The 21,222-nt window shown below is 47.3% G+C and overlaps 1 protein-coding gene across 2 annotated transcripts in view; it reads right to left on the bottom strand.

Annotated features, from left to right (window-relative positions):
• Positions 1–4,288: 4,288 nt before the first annotated feature.
• LOC110535202 (serine/threonine-protein kinase 17A) overlaps positions 4,289–21,222 on the bottom strand; it is a 60,138-nt gene continuing 43,204 nt past the window's right edge. For both annotated transcript variants that reach the window (XM_036934748.2, XM_036934749.2), the window contains 4 exons: positions 11,310–11,436; positions 11,144–11,192; positions 8,076–8,255; positions 4,289–6,085 (listed from right to left, as the gene is read on the bottom strand). In XM_036934748.2, the coding sequence (XP_036790643.1) occupies positions 5,752–6,085; positions 8,076–8,255; positions 11,144–11,192; positions 11,310–11,436 (690 nt within the window). In that variant the 3' untranslated portion in view covers positions 4,289–5,751. The remainder of the gene's footprint in view (positions 6,086–8,075; positions 8,256–11,143; positions 11,193–11,309; positions 11,437–21,222) is intronic.

Raw genomic sequence — 21,222 nt, 5'->3', positions numbered from 1 at the left:
TATTCTGGAGTTCCATGTTCAGCCTGTAATTGGTGCCATGCTTCATTTAGGACAGCGTTCTGAGAGGTGTATCTATATGCATTTCCCCTCGCCACTTCTCTCGGTATGTTAGTTTTAATGGGACTGGGGAGATACTTATTCATTTCATCAATAACAAAGACTCCTCTGTAATGATGAGAAAAAAAAAAATCCCAGACTGAATTCCAACAAAGACTTACTTATTAACGGATCCTTGAATTGAACATTAAAAGATGGTACGCATTTCGCAACAATACACAGTAACCCTACACTGCAGGCTAATGGCATCTTTCCTGGTCTTCACAGTTGAGAAGTATCCTTGATACAAATTGTCTTGTTAGGCCTAAGTACCAGCCACCAGGCATTGTTAAAAACGAGTGTGTTAAATTAAGTCAGCACCGCCCTACTGAAATATTAAAACTATAGTCACACACACTCCATGTATAAACTCCATGTATAAACTCCCAGCAATTGAATGGGTCTTTACCAACACTTTGGGCATCCAAAGGACTTCCACAGGGTCCTGAGGAAGCTGGCACAGTGATGCCCAAAGCGTTGGTAAATACCCAATAAATTGCTGGGAGTTTATACATGGTGTGTGACTTTAATTTTGATAGTTTATTCACTGTTAGTCAGCACCTCCACACAAACCATCATTCTGGGTGTGCGTCAGCTCATGTTTAAAAAAAAACAACAAAAAACAACATGATTCAACGCACGTTACTTATTTGTGTATTTCAAAGCTTTTCAATTAGTCAGGACGCATGTGCCGCTAGAAACAATTCATTTCCTAAAATGCTCAACAAATGGGTGAATTTAGATAAGATCTAAATATTTCAGATTGTAAATTAAACGCCACAGCAGGAAATCAATTGCAATATTTATCTGATGTTAAGGTTTGTCTTAAATGGGTCCCTTTGGATATGTCAATCTAATGTACAGTGGGGCAAAAAAAGTATTTAGTCAGCCACCAATTGTGCAAGCTCTCCCACTTAAAAAGATGAGAGACCTGTAATTTTCATCATAGGTACACTTCAACTATGACAGACAAAATGAGGGAAAAAAATTGAGAAAATCACATTGTAGGATTTTTAATGAATTTATTTGCAAATTATGGTGGAAAATAAGTATTTGGTCAATAACAAAAGTTTATCTCAATACTTTGTTATATACCCTTTGTTGGCAATGACAGAGGTCAAACGTTTTCTGTAAGTCTTCACAAGTTTTCACACACTGCTGCTGGTATTTTGGCCCATTCCTCCATGCAGATCTCCTCTAGAGCAGTGATGTTTTGGGGCTGTTGCTGGGCAACACGGACTTTCAACTCCCTCCAAAGATTTTCTATGAGGTTGAGATCTGGAGACTGGCTAGGCCACTCCAGGACCTTGAAATGCTTCTTACGAAGCCACTCCTTCATTGCCCGGGCGGTGTGTTTGGGATCATTGTCATGCTGAAAGACCCAGCCACGTTTCATCTTCAATGCCATTGCTGATGGAAGGAGGTTTTCACTCAAAATCTCAGGATACATGGCTCCATTCATTCTTTCCTTTACACGGATCAGTCGTCCTGGTCCCTTTGCAGAAACACAGCCCCAAAGCATGATGTTTCCACCCCCATGCTTCACAGTAGGTACGGTGTTCTTTGGATGCAACTCAGCATTCTTTGTCCTCCAAGTTTTTACCAAAAATATATATTTTGGTTTCATCTGACCATATGACATTCTCCCAATCTTCTTATGGATCATCCAAATGCTCTCTAGCAAACTTCAGACGGGCCTGGACATGTACTGGCTTAAGCAGGGGAACACGTCTGGCACTGCAGGATTCGAGTCCCTGGTGGCGTAGTGTGTTACTGATGGTAGGCTTTGTTACTTTGGTCCCAGCTCTCTGCAGGTGATTCACTAGGTCCCCCCGTGTGGTTCTGGGATTTTTGCTCACCGTTCTTGTGATCATTTTGACCCCACGGGGTGAGATCTTGCGTGGAGCCCCAGATCGAGGGAGATTATCAGTGGTCTTGTATGTCTTCCATTTCCTAATAATTGCTCCCACAGTTGATTTCTTCAAACCAAGCTGCTTACCTATTACAGATTCAGTCTTCCCAGCCTGGTGCAGGTCTACCATTTTGTTTCTGGTGTCCTTTGACAGCTCTTTGGTCTTGGCCATAGTGGAGTTTGGAGTGTGACTGTTTGAGGTTGTGGACAGGTGTCTTTTATACTGATAACAAGTTCAAACAGGTGCCATTAATACAGTTAGCGAGTGGAGGACAGAGGAGCCTCTTAAAGAAGAAGTTACAGGTCTGTGAGAGCCAGAAATCTTGCTTGTTTGTAGGTGACCAAATACTTATTTTCCACCATAATTTGCAAATAAATTCATAAAAAAATCCTGCAATGTGATTATCTGGATTTCTTTTCTCATTTTGTCTGTCATAGTTGAAAATTACCGGCGTCTCATCTTTTTAAGTGGGAGAACTTGCACAATTGGTGGCTGACTAAATACTTTATTTGCCCCACTGTATATATAATACATTTATCTTTTTAAGATGACATACCACACTACTGCCAGACAAAATAAGATGACATACCACACTACTGCCAGACAAAATAAGATGACTCATAAAATATGGATATATTCTTCCATTGCCACAAAGCCCTGTTCCATAGCTGTCCTCACCTCTCCCAAACCGGCTACATCAAGTTGGAGTGAATATAGAAACAGGTCTGTATGAATCAAGGTTTATAATTGTGTCAAACAAGCACTATTTATTTACAACCTTCCTTGAAGTAATCACTGATAAGAAATTACCCTGACAGATGAAAGCCATGTGATGGAGGCCTTGCACTCACCTGTTAGATCACGTCTAATCAGTGATTAATTACGTCAAGGACGGTGAGGAAGAACGGATGCACTTTCAAGGAACGTTAATGACTCAAGTGTAGGTCCCAGAATAGAGCCAACAGTGCCATCTAGTGGTCATTTGGGAGAAAACAATGTGTAGACCACATCCTTATTGTGTTCCTGACAAATATAATTTATAATTCTCTACCCAGACCCATATATTGTAAAGGATGTCACAATTCTGTATGTTCTTTTAGGTGCACCAAAGACATTACTTACTCAATGGACTACTGGAAAATGTTTTAAATCTAAATTGCTGACTCAATAACTTCTTCCTAATGATCATTGGGTGTTATTAAAAGAAGCCTTAACATCAGATGTGGATGGTGAGAGATGGACAAGGAGACAGAGGAGGAGAGGACCTGCAAGGCTAGAGTAGTCTTCTTAACAGCTGTATATGAATGGCTAATGGGGCATCACTGATGCTTTGCTTCACCTCACCCAGGGGAGAGCGGGGAACTCAGGGGAGAGCGGGGCACTCAGGGGAGAGCGGGGAACTCAGGGGAGAGCGGGGAACTCAGGGGAGAGCGGGGAACTCAGGGGAGAGCGGGGAACTCAGGGGAGAGCGGGGAACTCAGGGGAGAGCGGGGAACTCAGGGGAGAGCGGGGAACTCAGGGGAGAGCGGGGAACTCAGGGGAGAGCGGGGAACTCAGGGGAGAGCGGGGAACTCAGGGGAGAGCGGGGCACTCAGGGGAGAGCGGGGCACTCAGGGGAGAGCGGGGCACTCAGGGGGGAGCGGGGCACTCAGGGGGGAGCGGGGCACTCAGGGGGGAGCGGGGCACTCAGGGGGGAGCGGGGCACTCAGGGGGGAGCGGGGCACTCAGGGGGGAGCGGGGCACTCAGGGGGGAGCGGGGCACTCAGGGGGGAGCGGGGCACTCAGGGGGGAGCGGGGCACTCAGGGGGGAGCGGGGCACTCAGGGGGGAGCGGGGCACTCAGGGGGGAGCGGGGCACTCAGGGGGGAGCGGGGCACTCAGGGGGGAGCGGGGCACTCAGGGGGGAGCGGGGCACTCAGGGGGGAGCGGGGCACTCAGGGGGGAGCGGGGCACTCAGGGGGGAGCGGGGCACTCAGGGGGGAGCGGGGCACTCAGGGGGGAGCGGGGCACTCAGGGGGGAGCGGGGCACTCAGGGGGGAGCGGGGCACTCAGGGGGGAGCGGGGCACTCAGGGGGGAGCGGGGCACTCAGGGGGGAGCGGGGCACTCAGGGGGAGCGGGGCACTCAGGGGGGAGCGGGGCACTCAGGGGGGAGCGGGGCACTCAGGGGGGAGCGGGGCACTCAGGGGGGAGCGGGGCACTCAGGGGGGAGCGGGGCACTCAGGGGGGAGCGGGGCACTCAGGGGGGAGCGGGGCACCAACAAATGGTAGTCAGAAAAAGGTTTAAGAGATATATCTTTATTTACAGTAGAACATCCCATAATAAGAAGCTTCTTGTTTGATGGAGACTATGCCTATTATTTGGGAATTAGGAAAGAAAACCAAGCGCTCTCTGCATATACAAGTGTCAATTATTTGAGATGCATATATGAGATGCATGGGATGTTTTCAGTTCTGGGTCAAACGTGTGCAATGGCTTTTTCAACAGAATTATTTCGAGACGTACTCTTAAATCAACATAACGTTTTATATATATATATATAATTAACCCCCCCTTTCCCCGTACAGAAGATATCTATAACCTTAAACATAAAGAAAATACAAGGCAGACAAAACATGGACAAAAAAGATTCAATTCCATCTCTAATTCTCCCAGCAAGGCACCAAAGAAAAAGTAAATAAAGCATCACAACAAGGCTTAGTTTGGAGAAACGTCACAACAAGGCTCAGTCTGGAGAAACGTCATAACAAGGCTCAGTCTGGAGAAACGTCACAACAAGGCTCAGTCTGGAGTAACGTCACAACAAGGCTCAGTCTGGAGAAACGTCACAACAAGGCTTAGTCTAGAGTAACTTCAAAACAAGGCTTAGTCTGGAGTAACATTACAACAAGGCTTAGTCTGGAGTAGCGTCAAGGCTTAGTCTGGAGTAACATTACAACAAGGCTCAGTCTGGAATAACGTCACAACAAGGCTTAGTCTGGAATAACGTCACAACAAGGCTTAGTCTGGAATAACGTCACAACAAGGCTCAGTCTGGAATAACGTCACAACAAGGATTAGTCTGGAATAACGTCACAACAAGGCTTAGTCTGGAGTAATGTCACAACAAGGCTCAGTCTGGAATAACGTCACAACAAGGCTTAGTCTGGAATAACGTCACCACAAGGCTTAGTCTGGAATAACGTCACAACAAGGCTCAGTCTGGAGTAATATCACAACAAGGCTTAGTCTGGAGTAACATCACAACAAGGCTCAGTCTGGAGTAACATCACAACAAGGCTTAGTCTGGAATAACGTCACCACAAGGCTTAGTCTAGAATAACGTCACAACAAGGCTTAGTCTGGAATAACGTCACAACAAGGCTTAGTCTAGAGAAACGTCAGGATGTTTATGAAAAAGGGACAAAAAAAACAGTTTTTTCTTTACGAATTCAGACCGTGAGGTGGGTTAGAAAAGTGTGAGATGTTTCTTGTGGTTTGTAAGTGCAATGTTTTTAACTGCTTTTCCCTAGATGTAAGAGCAGGAGTTTTTCCACCCAGGTTCTTTGTTAGCTACTGGTTGGTGCAGGCTTTGGCTCCAACCCATCACTAATGCACCTGATTCTACTAAGCAACTAATCAGGGCCGTGACGATTTGAATTATCTGGTGTGTCAGTGAAGGGCAGAAGGGAGACCCAACACCACCACTAGCTCTCCAGGACCACCTAGTGTAGAGGATGAGATGTGTGTGTGTGTGTGAGTCCTTCAGTAGATGAATTCTCCAGGAACCTCTTGGAGGGCGCTGAAGGGCTCCTCGAACTTGAAGCGTTTGGAGATGGCCTTCTGGTCGGGGGTCATGACCTCCTTGTCTGTTGACTGGCGGCACTGGCCCAGTGTGTAGGCCGCCATCACGATCAGTTCCTCCGTTTCGGGGCCTTCCTCCTCCTCCCCCCTGATGGGGCTCTCGGGGCTGGCTGGCTCAGAGGTGCACTTGGTGGGGCTTATAGTCTCTTTCACCTCTACTGTCGCCTCGGCTTCCCTTTTCTCTTTTGGCTGGAGCCACTGGTGCTGCAGGCACTCTTCTGCCGTGGCACGGTTCCTGTTGGGAGAAAGGACTGTGTGAGGCCAGGGAATCATTGGAAACCTTTACCCCCATATTCACCTTCTCCACTGGCTTGGTTGGTTTGACCGAGTATGGCACATTCAATACAAATTATGTGGATTTGATTCCCCAAGGGGCCTATCCTACTGTATATAGAATAGATGTTTGTGGTCTGGAAGTCTACATTGTAGAATAATAGTGAAGACATCAAAACTATGAAATAACAAATATGGAATAATGTAGTAACCAAAAAAGTGTTAAACAAATCAAATGTATTTTATATTTGAGATTATTCAAAGTAGCCACCCTTCGCCTTGATTACAGCTTTGCACACTCTTGGCATTCTCTCAACCACCTTTATGAGGTAGTCCCCTGGAATGCATTTCAATTAACAGGTGTGCCTTGTTAAAAGGTAATTTGTGGAATTTCTTTCCTTAATGCGTTTGGGCCAATCAGTTGTGTTGTTACAAGGTAGGACTGGTATACAGAATATAGTCCTATTTGGTAAAATACCTAGTCCATATTATGTCAAGAACCGCTCGCAAAGAGAAATTACAGTCCATCATTACTTTAAGACATGAAGGTCAGTCAATCCGGAACATTTCAAGGACTTTGAACGTTTCTTCAAGTGTAGTCATAAAAACCATCAAGAGCTGTGATGAAACTGTCTCTCATGAGGACCACCACAGGAAAGGACGACCCAGAGTTACCTCTGCTGCAGAGAATAAGTTAATTCGAGTGACCAGCCTCAGATATCGGCAATTAACTGCACCTCAGATTGCAGACCAAATAAATGCTTAATGGAGTTCAATTTCCGACATCTCAACATCAACTGTTCAGAGGAGACTGCGTGAATCAGGCCTTCATGGTTGAATTGCTGCAAAGAAACCACTCCAAAGGACACCAACAAGAAGAAGACCGGTGGAAATCTGTCCTTTGGTCTGATGAGTCCAAATTTGAGATTTTTGGTTACAACCGCCATGATCCCATGGCACTTATCGTAAGAGTAGGGGTGTTAACCCCGGTGTCCTGGCTAAATTCCCAATCTGGCCCTCAAACCATCACGGTCACCTAATAATCTCCAATTTACAATTGGCTCATTCATCCCCCTCCTCTCCCCTGTAACTATTCCCCAGGTCGTTGCTGCAAATGAGAACGTGTTCTCAGTCAACTTACCTGGTAAAATAACGGATAAATAAAATAAATAAATAAAATGTCTTTGTGAGACGCATATTAGATGAACGGATGCTCTCCGCATGTGTTGTTCTCACCGTGAAGCATGGAGGAGGAGGTGTGATGCTTTGCTGGTGACACTGTCAGTGATTTATTTAGAATTCAAGGCACACTTAACCAGCATAGCTACAACAGCAATACACCATCCCATCTGGTTTGGGCTTAGTGGGACTATCATTTGTTTTTCAACAGTACAATGACCGAACTCACCTCCAGGCTGTGTAAGGGCTATTTGACCAAGAAGGAGAGTGATGGAGTGCTGCATCAGATGACCTGGCCTCCACAATCACCCGAACGTAACTCAATTGAGATGGTTTGGGATGAGTTGGACCGCAGAGTGAAGGAATAGCAGCCAACAAAGCATATGTGGGAACTCCTTCAAGACTGTTCTTTGTTTTGCTCTACGACTCGTCTAAAGGTACACATGAATGGCATGTGCACGTTTTGTGCTAACAAAAATAAGGGGTTGAATGTGTATCTCTTAGATATAGGACAGACACTTCCAAACCTTATTCCTTATGACATTTTTTTGACTGCATTTTTTTGCATTTATGAATGTTATTCAATGTGTTTCTTTGGGTTACAGTAGTAAATGCCAAATTCAATATTTGATCAAATACTTGTTAAATAAAGATTTTTTTTTTATACCTACAATTCTGAATTCTAAATCAAATAGCTAAATGATCCATTGTATGACCTTCTTAAAACAATTCCATATGTCAGCTTAGAACCCCCTCCCCTCCACATTACTCACTGGGATTCTTTGACGAGCAGGAGCTTGATGAAGGCGATGGCGGCCTGGTCTAAATGCTCCAGCTCGTCCTCCTGGTAACTGACGTTGATCTGGGAGATGTTGAGGAAGGTCTCCTGCTTGTCCTCCCCCAGAAAGGGAGAGGTACCTGTCAGCATCACGTAGGTCAGCACCCCAATACTCCTGGCAGATACATACAGTGACAAACAGTTAGAAAGATATATATATACACTACATGACCAAAAGTATATGGACACCCCAATGCTCGTAGAACATCTCATTCCAGAATCATGGGCATTAATATGGAGTTGGTCCCCTGTTGCTGCTGTAACAGCCTCTACTCTTCTGGGAAGGCTTTCCACTAGATGTTGGAACATTGCTGCGGGGACTTGCTTCCATTCAGCCACAAGAGCGTTAGTGAGGTCGGGCACTGATGTTGGGTGACCAGGCCAGGCTCGCAGTCGGAATTCCAATTCATCCGAAAGGTTTTTGATGGGGTTGAGGTCAGGGCTTTGTGCAGGCCAGTCAAGTTCTTCCACACCAATCTCGACAAACCATTGTCATGCTGAAACAGGAAAGGGCCTTCCCTAAACTGTTGCCACAAAGTTGGAAGCAGAATGATCTAGAATGTCATTGTATGCTGTAGGGTTAAGATTTCCCTTCACTGGAACTAAGCGGGCTTAACCTGAACCATGAAAAACAGCCCCAGACCATTATTCCTCCTCCACCAAAATGTACAGTTGGCACTAGGAATTTTGGGCAGGTAGCGTTCTCCTGGCATCCGCCAAATCCAGATTCGTCCGTCGGACTGCCAAATGGTGAAGCGTGACTCATCACTCCAGAGAACGTGTTTCCACTGCTCCAGAGTCCAATGGTGGTGAGCTTTACGCCACTCCAGCCGATGCTTGGCATTGTGCACGGTGATCCTAGGCTTGTGTACGACTGCTCGGCCATGAAAACCCATTTCATGAAGCTCCTGACTAACAGTTCTTGTGCTGGCGTTGCTTCCAGAGACAATTTGGAACTCTGTAGTGAGTGTTGCAACCGAGGACAGACGGCTTTTACACTTTATGCACTAGAGGTCGACCAATTATGATTTTTCAACGCTGATACCAATACCGATTATTGAAGGACCAAAAAAGCCGATACCGATTATTCGGCCAATTTATTTATTTGTAATAATGACAATTACAACAATACTGAATGAACACTTTTATTTTAACTTAATATAATGCCTCAAATAAAGAATGAAACATGTTCAATTGGGTTTAAATAATGCAAAAACAAAGTGTTCGAGAAGAAAGTAAAAGTGCAGTATGTGCCAAGTAATAAAGCTAACGTTTAAGTTCCTTACTCAGAACATGAGAACATATGAAAGCTGGTGGTTCCTTTTAACATGAGTCTTAAATATTCTCACTTAAGAAGTTTTAGGTTGTATTTATTATAGGAATTATAGGACAATTTCTCTCGATACCATTTGTATTTCATATACCTTTGACTATTAGATGTTCTTATAGGCACTTTAGTATTGCCAGTGTAATAGTATAGCTTCCGTCCCTCTCCTCGCCCCTACCTGGGCTCGAACAGGGAACACATCGACAACAGCCACCCTCGAAGCATCGTTATCCATCGCTCCACAAAAGCCGCGGCCCTAGACAACTATATCAAGGTCTCAGAGCGAGTTACATCACCGACTGAAACGCTATTAGCACGCACCCCACTAACTAGCTAGCCATTTCACATCGGTTACACCAGCCATTAGGCTGATAGGCTTGAAGTCATAAACAGCTTCAAGCCTATCATAAAGAGCTGCTGGCAAATGCACGAAAATGCTGTTTGAATGAATGCTTACGAGCCTACTGCTGCCTACCACCGCTCAGTCATACTGCTCTATCAAATATCAAATCATAGACTTAATTATAACATAACAACACACAGAAATACAAGCCTTAGGTCATTAATAACATGGTAAAATCCGGGAACTATCATTTCGAAAACAAAACATTTATTCTTTCAGTGAAATACGGAACCGTTCCGTATTTTATCTAACGGGTGGCATCCATAAATCTAAATATTCCTGTTACATGCACTCGCATAACAGGTAGTCAGCCTGCCACGCAGTCTCCTCGTGGAGTGCAATGTAATCGGCCATGAACGGTGTCCAAAAATGACGATTATCAATTGTTATGAAAACTTGAAATCGGCCCTAATTAATCGGTCGACCTCTACTCCAGAGAGAGAGAACTTGATTATAATGGCGCTGGAGGGGAGGGCTGCTGTCTTATCGGCTCTCAACCAACCATGCTATTCCGATTAATCAGTCGACCTCTACTACGCACTTCAACACTCGGTGGTCCCGTTATGTGAGCTTGTGTAGCCTACCACTTCATGGCTGAGCCGTTGTTGCTCCTAGACATTTCCACTTCACTAGAACATCACTTACAGTTGGCCGGGACAGCTCTAGCGGGGCAGACATTTGACAAACTGACTTGTTGGAAAGGTGGCATCCTATAACGGTGCCACGTTGAGAGTCACTGATCTCTTCAGTACCGGCCATTCTACTGCCAATGTTTGTCTATGGAGATTGCATGGATGTGTGCTTGATTTTATACACCTGTTACCAACGGGTGTGGCTATAATAGCCAAATCCACAAATTTGTAGCGTTGTCCACATAGTTTTGTATATATAGTGTATATACAGCCACTAGAAATGAGCTGAAGATTTTCTCTCTAAGATAAACTTATGATTTTAAAAGCCCATCTAGGGAATGGTTCTGTTTTCTTACACGTGAAGTTTTCCATTGTATCTCTCGCTGTCTCAAAGAAGCTATTGGATAAAACAATCACAAGCCATACCACATACTGTTGAACAAAGACAATGGTTCTCAAACCTCTTCAACGTTTCACAATTTTGATGTAGCTCTGAACTAGCTCACCTGATCCATCTAGTCAAGTTGACCCGTTGAATCAGGTGTGCTAGCTCTGGAATATATAAAGTACCTGGAATGTCTGAAGGTCCCGAGGAGAGGTTTAAGAACAACTGCACTAAGATACTGTGAAAGGTCACTTACCACATGTCTGTTGCTGTGCTAATTGGTTCGTAATTAAGGATTTCTGGAGCTGCAAAAGAAAATATGACTTTTTAACTATCCCTCTGAAGACTTGGAGTGACCATGATGGTCATAACAACATGGCCGCCGGTCAGGTCAGGGGTTGTGTGTTCGCTGCTCTACTCACCCACATACTCCGGGGTCCCCATGATCTCTCTGAGCTCCTGACTGCTGCTCACCATCCTGGACAGACCAAAGTCCACAATCTTGATGTCCCCCAGAGGAGCATCGCAGGTCAACAGAATGTTTTGGGGCTGGAGAGAAGAGCAGCGTGACAGCAGCATTAGAGAGGAGGTCTAGTGGGGACTAACTGGACAGCAGCATTAGAGAGGAGGTCTAGTGGGGACTAACTGGACAGCAGCATTAGAGAGGAGGTCTAGTGGGGACTAACTGGAAAGCAGCATCAGAGAGGAGGTCTAGTGGGGACTAACTGGAAAGCAGCATCAGAGAGGAGGTCTAGTGGGGACTAACTGGACAGCAGCATAAGAGAGGAGGTCTAGTGGGGACTAACTACAGCAGCATTAGAGAGGAGGTCTAGTGGGGACTAACTGGACAGCAGCATTAGAGAGGAGGTCTAGTGGGGACTAACTGGACAGCAGCATTAGAGAGGAGGTCTAGTGGGGACTAACTGTACAGCAAAATTAGAGTAGGTCTAGTGGGGACTAACTGGACAGCAGCATTAGAGAGGAGGTCTAGTGGGGACTAACTGGACAGCAGCATTAGAGAGGAGGTCTAGTGGGGACTAACTGGACAGCAGCATTAGAGAGGATGTCTAGTGGGGACTAACTGTACAGCAAAATTAGAGTAGGTCTAGTGGGGACTAACTGGACAGCAGCATTAGAGAGGAGGTCTAGTGGGGACTAACTGTACAGCAGCATTAGAGAGGAGGTCAAGTGGGGACTAACTGGACAGCAGCATTAGAGAGGAGGTCAAGTGGGGACTAACTGGACAGCAGCATTAGAGAGGAGGTCTATTGGGGACTAACTGTACAGCAAAATTAGAGTAGGTCTAGTGGGGACTAACTGTACAGCAAAATTAGAGTAGGTCTAGTGGGGACTAACTGGACAGCAGCATTAGAGAGGAGGTCAAGTGGGGACTAACTGGACAGCAGCATTAGAGAGGAGGTCAAGTGGGGACTAACTGGACAGCAGCATTAGAGAGGAGGTCTATTGGGGACTAACTGGACAGCAGCATTAGAGAGGAGGTCTATTGGGGACTAACTGTACAACAGCATTAGAGAGGAGATCTAGTGGGACTAACTGGACAGCAGCATTAGAGAGGAGGTCTAGTGGGGACTAACTGGACAGTAGCATTAGAGAGGAGGTCTAGTGGGGACTAACTACAGCAGCATTAGAGAGGGGGTCTAGTGGGGACTAACTGGACAGCAGCATTAGAGAGTAGGTCTAGTGGGGACTAACTGTACAGCAGCATTAGAGAGGATGTCTAGCGGGGACTAACTGGACAGCAGCATTAGAGAGGAGGTTTAGTGGGGACTAACTGGACAGCAGCATTAGAGAGGAGGTCTAGTGGGGAGTAACTGGACAACAGCATTAGAGAGGAGGTTTAATGGGACTAACTGGACAGCAGCATTAGAGAGGAGGTCTAGTGGGGACTAACTGTACAGCAACATTAGAGAGTAGGTCTAGTGGGGACTAACTGGACAGCAGCATTAGAGGAGGTCTAGTGGGACTAACTGGATAGCAGCATTACAGAGGAGGTCTAGTGGGACTAACTGGACAGCAGCATTAGAGAGTAGGTCTAGTGGGGACTAACTGGACAGCAGCAATAGAGAGTAGGTATAATGGGACTAACTGGACAGCAGCATTAGAGAGGAGGTCTAGTGGGGACTAACTACAGCAGCATTAGAGAGGAGGTCTCGTGGGGACTAACTGGACAGCAGCATTAAAGAGGAGGTCTAATGGGACTAACTGGACAGCAGCATTAGAGAGGAGGTCTAGTGGGGACTAACTGGACAGCAGCATTAGAGAGTAGGTATAGTGGGGACTAACTGGACAGCAGCATTAGAGAGTAGGTTTAGTGGGGATAACTGGACAGCAGCATTAGAGAGTAGGTCTAGTGGGGACTAACTGGACAACAGCATTAGAGAGGAGATCTAGTGGGGATTAACTGGACAACATAATTAGAGAGAAGGTCTAGTGGAACTAACTGGGCAGCAGCATTAGAGAGGTGGTCTAGTGGGGACAAACTGGACAGCAGCATTAGAGAGGTGGTCTAGTGGAGACTAACTGGACAGCAGCATTAGAGAGGAGGTCTAGTGTGGACTAACTGGACAGCAGCATTAGAGAGGAGATCTACTGGGGACTAACTGGACAGCAGCATTAGAGAGGAGGTCTAGTGGGACTAACTGGACAGCAGCATTAGAGAGGAGGTCTAGTGGGGACTAACTGGACAGTAGCATTAGAGAGGAGGTCTAGTGGGGACTAACTGGACAGCAGCATTAGAGAGGAGGTCTAGTGAGTACTAACTGGACAGCAGCATTAGAGAGGAGGTCTAGTGGGGACTAACTACAGCAGCATTAGAGAGGAGGTCAAGTGGGGACTAACTACAGCAGCATTAGAGAGGAGGTCTAGTTGGGACTAACTGGACAGCAGCATTAGAGAGGATGTCTAGCGGGGACTAACTGGACAGAAGCATTAGAGAGGATGTCTAGCGGGGACTAACTGGACAGCAGCATTAGAGAGGAGGTTTAGTGGGGACTAACTGGACAGCAGCATTAGAGAGGAGGTCTAGTGGGGAGTAACTGGACAACAGCACTAGAGAGGAGGTTTAGTGGGGACTAACTGGACAGCAGCATTAGAGAGGAGGTTTAGTGGGGACTAACTGGACAGCAGCATTAGAGAGGAGGTCTAGTGGGACTAACTGGACAGCAGCATTAGAGAGTAGGTCTAGTGGGGATTAACTGTACAGCAGCATTAGATAGGTCTAGTGGGGATTAACTGTACAGCAGCATTAGAGAGGAGGTCTAGTGGGGACTAAATGGACAACAGCATTAGAGAGGAGGTCTAGTGTGGACTAACTGGACAGCAGCATTAGAGAGGAGGTCTAGTGGGGACTAACTGGACAGCAGCATTAGAGAGGAGGTCTAGTGGGGATTAACTGGACAGCAGCATTAGAGAGGAGGTCCTGTGGGGACTAACTGGACAGCAGCATTAGAGAGGTGGTCTAGTGGGGATTAACTGGACAACATAATTAGAGAGGAGGTCTAGTGGAACTAACTGGGCAGCAGCATTAGAGAGGTGGTCTAGTGGGGACAAACTGGACAGCAGCATTAGAGAGGTGGTCTAGTGGAGACTAACTGGACAGCAGCATTAGAGAGGAGGTCTAGTGTGGACTAACTGGACAGCAGCATTAGAGAGGAGCTCTACTGGGGACTAACTGGACAGCAGCATTAGAGAGGAGGTCTAGTGGGACTAACTGGACAGCAGCATTAGAGAGGAGGTCTAGTGGGGACTAACTGGACAGTAGCATTAGAGAGGAGGTCTAGTGGGGACTAACTGGACAGCAGCATTAGAGAGGAGGTCTAGTGAGTACTAACTGGACAGCAGCATTAGAGAGGAGGTCAAGTGGGGACTAACTACAGCAGCATTAGAGAGGAGGTCTAGTTGGGACTAACTGGACAGCAGCATTAGAGAGGATGTCTAGCGGGGACTAACTGGACAGAAGCATTAGAGAGGATGTCTAGCGGGGACTAACTGGACAGCAGCATTAGAGAGGAGGTTTAGTGGGGACTAACTGGACAGCAGCATTAGAGAGGAGGTCTAGTGGGGAGTAACTGGACAACAGCATTAGAGAGGAGGTTTAGTGGGGACTAACTGGACAGCAGCATTAGAGAGGAGGTTTAGTGGGGACTAACTGGACAGCAGCATTAGAGAGGAGGTCTAGTGGGACTAACTGGACAGCAGCATTAGAGAGTAGGTCTAGTGGGGATTAACTGTACAGCAGCATTAGATAGGTCTAGTGGGGATTAACTGTACAGCAGCATTAGAGAGGAGGTCTAGTGGGGACTAAATGGACAACAGCATTAGAGAGGAGGTCTAGTGTGGACTAACTGGACAGCAGCATTAGAGAGGAGGTCTAGTGGGGACTAACTGGACAGCAGCATTAGAGAGGAGGTCTAGTGGGGATTAACTGGACAGCAGCATTAGAGAGGAGGTCCTGTGGGGACTAACTGGACAGCAGCATTAGAGAGGAGGTCTAGTGGGGACTAACTCGACAGCAGCATTAGAGAGTAGGTCTAGTGGGGACTAACTGGACAGCAGCATTAGAGAGGAGGTCTAGTGGGACTAACTGTACAGCAGCATTAGAGAGTAGGTCTAGTGGGGACTAACTGGACAGCAGCATTAGAGAGTAGGTCTAATGGGACTAACTGGACAGCAGCATTAGAGAGGAGGTCTAGTGGGGACTAACTGGACAGCAGCATTAGAGAGGAGGTCTAGTGTGGACTAACTGGACAGCAGCATTAGAGAGGAGATCTACTGGGGACTAACTGGACAGCAGCATTAGAGAGGAGGTCTAGTGGGACTAACTGGACAGCAGCATTAGAGAGGAGGTCTAGTGGGGACTAACTGGACAGTAGCATTAGAGAGGAGGTCTAGTGGGGACTAACTGGACAGCAGCATTAGAGAGGAGGTCTAGTGAGTACTAACTGGACAGCAGCATTAGAGAGGAGGTCTAGTGGGGACTAACTACAGCAGCATTAGAGAGGAGGTCAAGTGGGGACTAACTACAGCAGCATTAGAGAGGAGGTCTAGTTGGGACTAACTGGACAGCAGCATTAGAGAGGATGTCTAGCGGGGACTAACTGGACAGAAGCATTAGAGAGGATGTCTAGCGGGGACTAACTGGACAGCAGCATTAGAGAGGAGGTTTAGTGGGGACTAACTGGACAGCAGCATTAGAGAGGAGGTCTAGTGGGGAGTAACTGGACAACAGCATTAGAGAGGAGGTTTAGTGGGGACTAACTGGACAGCAGCATTAGAGAGGAGGTTTAGTGGGGACTAACTGGACAGCAGCATTAGAGAGGAGGTCTAGTGGGACTAACTGGACAGCAGCATTAGAGAGTAGGTCTAGTGGGGATTAACTGTACAGCAGCATTAGATAGGTCTAGTGGGGATTAACTGTACAGCAGCATTAGAGAGGAGGTCTAGTGGGGACTAAATGGACAACAGCATTAGAGAGGAGGTCTAGTGTGGACTAACTGGACAGCAGCATTAGAGAGGAGGTCTAGTGGGGACTAACTGGACAGCAGCATTAGAGAGGAGGTCTAGTGGGGATTAACTGGACAGCAGCATTAGAGAGGAGGTCCTGTGGGGACTAACTGGACAGCAGCATTAGAGAGGAGGTCTAGTGGGGACTAACTGGACAGCAGCATTAGAGAGTAGGTCTAGTGGGGACTAACTGGACAGCAGCATTAGAGAGGAGGTCTAGTGGGACTAACTGTACAGCAGCATTAGAGAGTAGGTCTAGTGGGGACTAACTGGACAGCAGCATTAGAGAGTAGGTCTAATGGGACTAACTGGACAGCAGCATTAGAGAGGAGGTCTAGTGGGGACTAACTGTACAGCAACATTAGAGAGGAGGTCCTGTGGGGACTAACTGGACAGCAGCATTAGAGAGGAGGTCTAGTGGGGACTAACTGGACAGCAGCATTAGAGAGGAGGTCTAGTGGGGACTAACTGGACAGCAGCATTAGAGAGTAGGTATAGTGGGGACTAACTGGACAGCAGCATTAGAGAGTAGGTTTAGTGGGGACTAACTGGACAGCAGCATTAGAGAGTAGGTCTAGTGGGGACTAACTGGACAACAGCATTAGAGAGGAGATCTACTGGGGATTAACTGGACAACATAATTAGAGAGGAGGTCTAGTGGAACTAACTGGGCAGCAGCATTAGAGAGGAGGTCTAGTGGAACTAACTGGGCAGCAGCATTAGAGAGGTGGTCTAGTGGGGACAAACTGGACAGCAGCATTAGAGACGTGGTCTAGTGGAGACTAACTGGACAGCAGCATTAGAGAGGAGGTCTAGTGTGGACTAACTGGACAGCAGCATTAGAGACGAGATCTACTGGGGACTAACTGGACAGCAGCATTAGAGAGGAGGTCTAGTGGGACTAACTGGACAGCAGCATTAGAGAGGAGGTCTAGTGGGGACTAACTGGACAGCAGCATTAGAGAGTAGGTCTAGTGGGGACTAACTGGACAACAGCATTAGAGAGGAGATCTACTGGGGATTAACTGGACAACATAATTAGAGTGGAGGTCTAGTGGAACTAACTGGGCAGCAGCATTAGAGAGGAGGTCTAGTGGAACTAACTGGGCAGCAGCATTAGAGAGGTGGTCTAGTGGGGACAAACTGGACAGCAGCATTAGAGACGTGGTCTAGTGGAGACTAACTGGACAGCAGCATTAGAGAGGAGGTCTAGTGTGGACTAACTGGACAGCAGCATTAGAGACGAGATCTACTGGGGACTAACTGGACAGCAGCATTAGAGAGGAGGTCTAGTGGGACTAACTGGACAGCAGCATTAGAGAGGAGGTCTAGTGGGGACTAACTGGACAGTAGCATTAGAGAGGAGGTCTAGTGGGGACTAACTACAGCAGCATTAGAGAGGAGGTCTAATGGGACTAACTGGACAGCAGCATTAGAGAGGAGGTCTAGTGGGGACTAACTGTACAGCAGCATTAGAGAGGAGGTCAAGTGGGGACTAACTGGACAGCAGCATTAGAGAGGAGGTCAAGTGGGGACTAACTGGACAGCAGCATTAGAGAGGAGGTCTATTGGGGACTAACTGTACAGCAAAATTAGAGTAGGTCTAGTGGGGACTAACTGTACAGCAAAATTAGAGTAGGTCTAGTGGGGACTAACTGGACAGCAGCATTAGAGAGGAGGTCAAGTGGGGACTAACTGGACAGCAGCATTAGAGAGGAGGTCAAGTGGGGACTAACTGGACAGCAGCATTAGAGAGGAGGTCTATTGGGGACTAACTGGACAGCAGCATTAGAGAGGAGGTCTATTGGGGACTAACTGTACAACAGCATTAGAGAGGAGATCTAGTGGGACTAACTGGACAGCAGCATTAGAGAGGAGGTCTAGTGGGGACTAACTGGACAGTAGCATTAGAGAGGAGGTCTAGTGGGGACTAACTACAGCAGCATTAGAGAGGGGGTCTAGTGGGGACTAACTGGACAGCAGCATTAGAGAGGTCTAGTGGGGACTAACTGGACAGCAGCATTAGAGAGGAGGTCTAGTGGGGACTAACTGGACAGCAGCATTAGAGAGTAGGTCTAGTGGGAACTAACTGTACAGCAGCATTAGAGAGGATGTCTAGCGGGGACTAACTGGACAGCAGCATTAGAGAGGAGGTTTAGTGGGGACTAACTGGACAGCAGCATTAGAGAGGAGGTCTAGTGGGGAGTAACTGGACAACAGCATTAGAGAGGAGGTTTAATGGGACTAACTGGACAGCAGCATTAGAGAGGAGGTCTAGTGGGGACTAACTGTACAGCAACATTAGAGAGTAGGTCTAGTGGGGACTAACTGGACAGCAGCATTAGAGGAGGTCTAGTGGGACTAACTGGATAGCAGCATTACAGAGGAGGTCTAGTGGGACTAACTGGACAGCAGCATTAGAGAGTAGGTCTAGTGGGGACTAACTGGACAGCAGCAATAGAGAGTAGGTATAATGGGGACAAACTGGACAGCAGCATTAGAGAGGTGGTCTAGTGGAGACTAACTGGACAGCAGCATTAGAGAGGAGGTCTAGTGTGGACTAACTGGACAGCAGCATTAGAGAGGAGATCTACTGGGGACTAACTGGACAGCAGCATTAGAGAGGAGGTCTAGTGGGACTAACTGGACAGCAGCATTAGAGAGGAGGTCTAGTGGGGACTAACTGGACAGTAGCATTAGAGAGGAGGTCTAGTGGGGACTAACTGGACAGCAGCATTAGAGAGGAGGTCTAGTGAGTACTAACTGGACAGCAGCATTAGAGAGGAGGTCTAGTGGGGACTAACTACAGCAGCATTAGAGAGGAGGTCAAGTGGGGACTAACTACAGCAGCATTAGAGAGGAGGTCTAGTTGGGACTAACTGGACAGCAGCATTAGAGAGGATGTCTAGCGGGGACTAACTGGACAGAAGCATTAGAGAGGATGTCTAGCGGGGACTAACTGGACAGCAGCATTAGAGAGGAGGTTTAGTGGGGACTAACTGGACAGCAGCATTAGAGAGGAGGTCTAGTGGGGAGTAACTGGACAACAGCATTAGAGAGGAGGTTTAGTGGGGACTAACTGGACAGCAGCATTAGAGAGGAGGTTTAGTGGGGACTAACTGGACAGCAGCATTAGAGAGGAGGTCTAGTGGGACTAACTGGACAGCAGCATTAGAGAGTAGGTCTAGTGGGGATTAACTGTACAGCAGCATTAGATAGGTCTAGTGGGGATTAACTGTACAGCAGCATTAGAGAGGAGGTCTAGTGGGGACTAAATGGACAACAGCATTAGAGAGGAGGTCTAGTGTGGACTAACTGGACAGCAGCATTAGAGAGGAGGTCTAGTGGGGACTAACTGGACAGCAGCATTAGAGAGGAGGTCTAGTGGGGATTAACTGGACAGCAGCATTAGAGAGGAGGTCCTGTGGGGACTAACTGGACAGCAGCATTAGAGAGGAGGTCTAGTGGGGATTAACTGGACAACATAATTAGAGAGGAGGTCTAGTGGAACTAACTGGGCAGCAGCATTAGAGAGGTGGTCTAGTGGGGACAAACTGGACAGCAGCATTAGAGAGGTGGTCTAGTGGAGACTAACTGGACAGCAGCATTAGAGAGGAGGTCTAGTGTGGACTAACTGGACAGCAGCATTAGAGAGGAGATCTACTGGGGACTAACTGGACAGCAGCATTAGAGAGGAGGTCTAGTGGGACTAACTGGACAGCAGCATTAGAGAGGAGGTCTAGTGGGGACTAACTGGACAGTAGCATTAGAGAGGAGGTCTAGTGGGGACTAACTGGACAGCAGCATTAGAGAGGAGGTCTAGTGAGTACTAACTGGACAGCAGCATTAGAGAGGAGGTCTAGTGGGGACTAACTACAGCAGCATTAGAGAGGAGGTCAAGTGGGGACTAACTACAGCAGCATTAGAGAGGAGGTCTAGTTGGGACTAACTGGACAGCAGCATTAGAGAGGATGTCTAGCGGGGACTAACTGGACAGAAGCATTAGAGAGGATGTCTAGCGGGGACTAACTGGACAGCAGCATTAGAGAGGAGGTTTAGTGGGGACTAACTGGACAGCAGCATTAGAGAGGAGGTCTAGTGGGGAGTAACTGGACAACAGCATTAGAGAGGAGGTTTAGTGGGGACTAACTGGACAGCAGCATTAGAGAGGAGGTTTAGTGGGGACTAACTGGACAGCAGCATTAGAGAGGAGGTCTAGTGGGACTAACTGGACAGCAGCATTAGAGAGTAGGTCTAGTGGGGATTAACTGTACAGCAGCATTAGATAGGTCTAGTGGGGATTAACTGTACAGCAGCATTAGAGAGGAGGTCTAGTGGGGACTAAATGGACAACAGCATTAGAGAGGAGGTCTAGTGTGGACTAACTGGACAGCAGCATTAGAGAGGAGGTCTAGTGGGGACTAACTGGACAGCAGCATTAGAGAGGAGGTCTAGTGGGGATTAACTGGACAGCAGCATTAGAGAGGAGGTCCTGTGGGGACTAACTGGACAGCAGCATTAGAGAGGAGGTCTAGTGGGGACTAACTGGACAGCAGCATTAGAGAGTAGGTCTAGTGGGGACTAACTGGACAGCAGCATTAGAGAGGAGGTCTAGTGGGACTAACTGTACAGCAGCATTAGAGAGTAGGTCTAGTGGGGACTAACTGGACAGCAGCATTAGAGAGTAGGTCTAATGGGACTAACTGGACAGCAGCATTAGAGAGGAGGTCTAGTGGGGACTAACTGTACAGCAACATTAGAGAGGAGGTCCTGTGGGGACTAACTGGACAGCAGCATTAGAGAGGAGGTCTA

The sequence above is a fragment of the Oncorhynchus mykiss genome, chromosome 11 (assembly GCF_057628025.1).
Source record: "Oncorhynchus mykiss isolate SJ-2025 chromosome 11, ASM5762802v1, whole genome shotgun sequence".
NCBI lineage: Eukaryota > Metazoa > Chordata > Actinopteri > Salmoniformes > Salmonidae > Oncorhynchus > Oncorhynchus mykiss.
The sequence above is the reverse complement of the archived record's forward strand: the minus strand, read 5'-3'. Positions and strand labels throughout refer to the sequence as shown.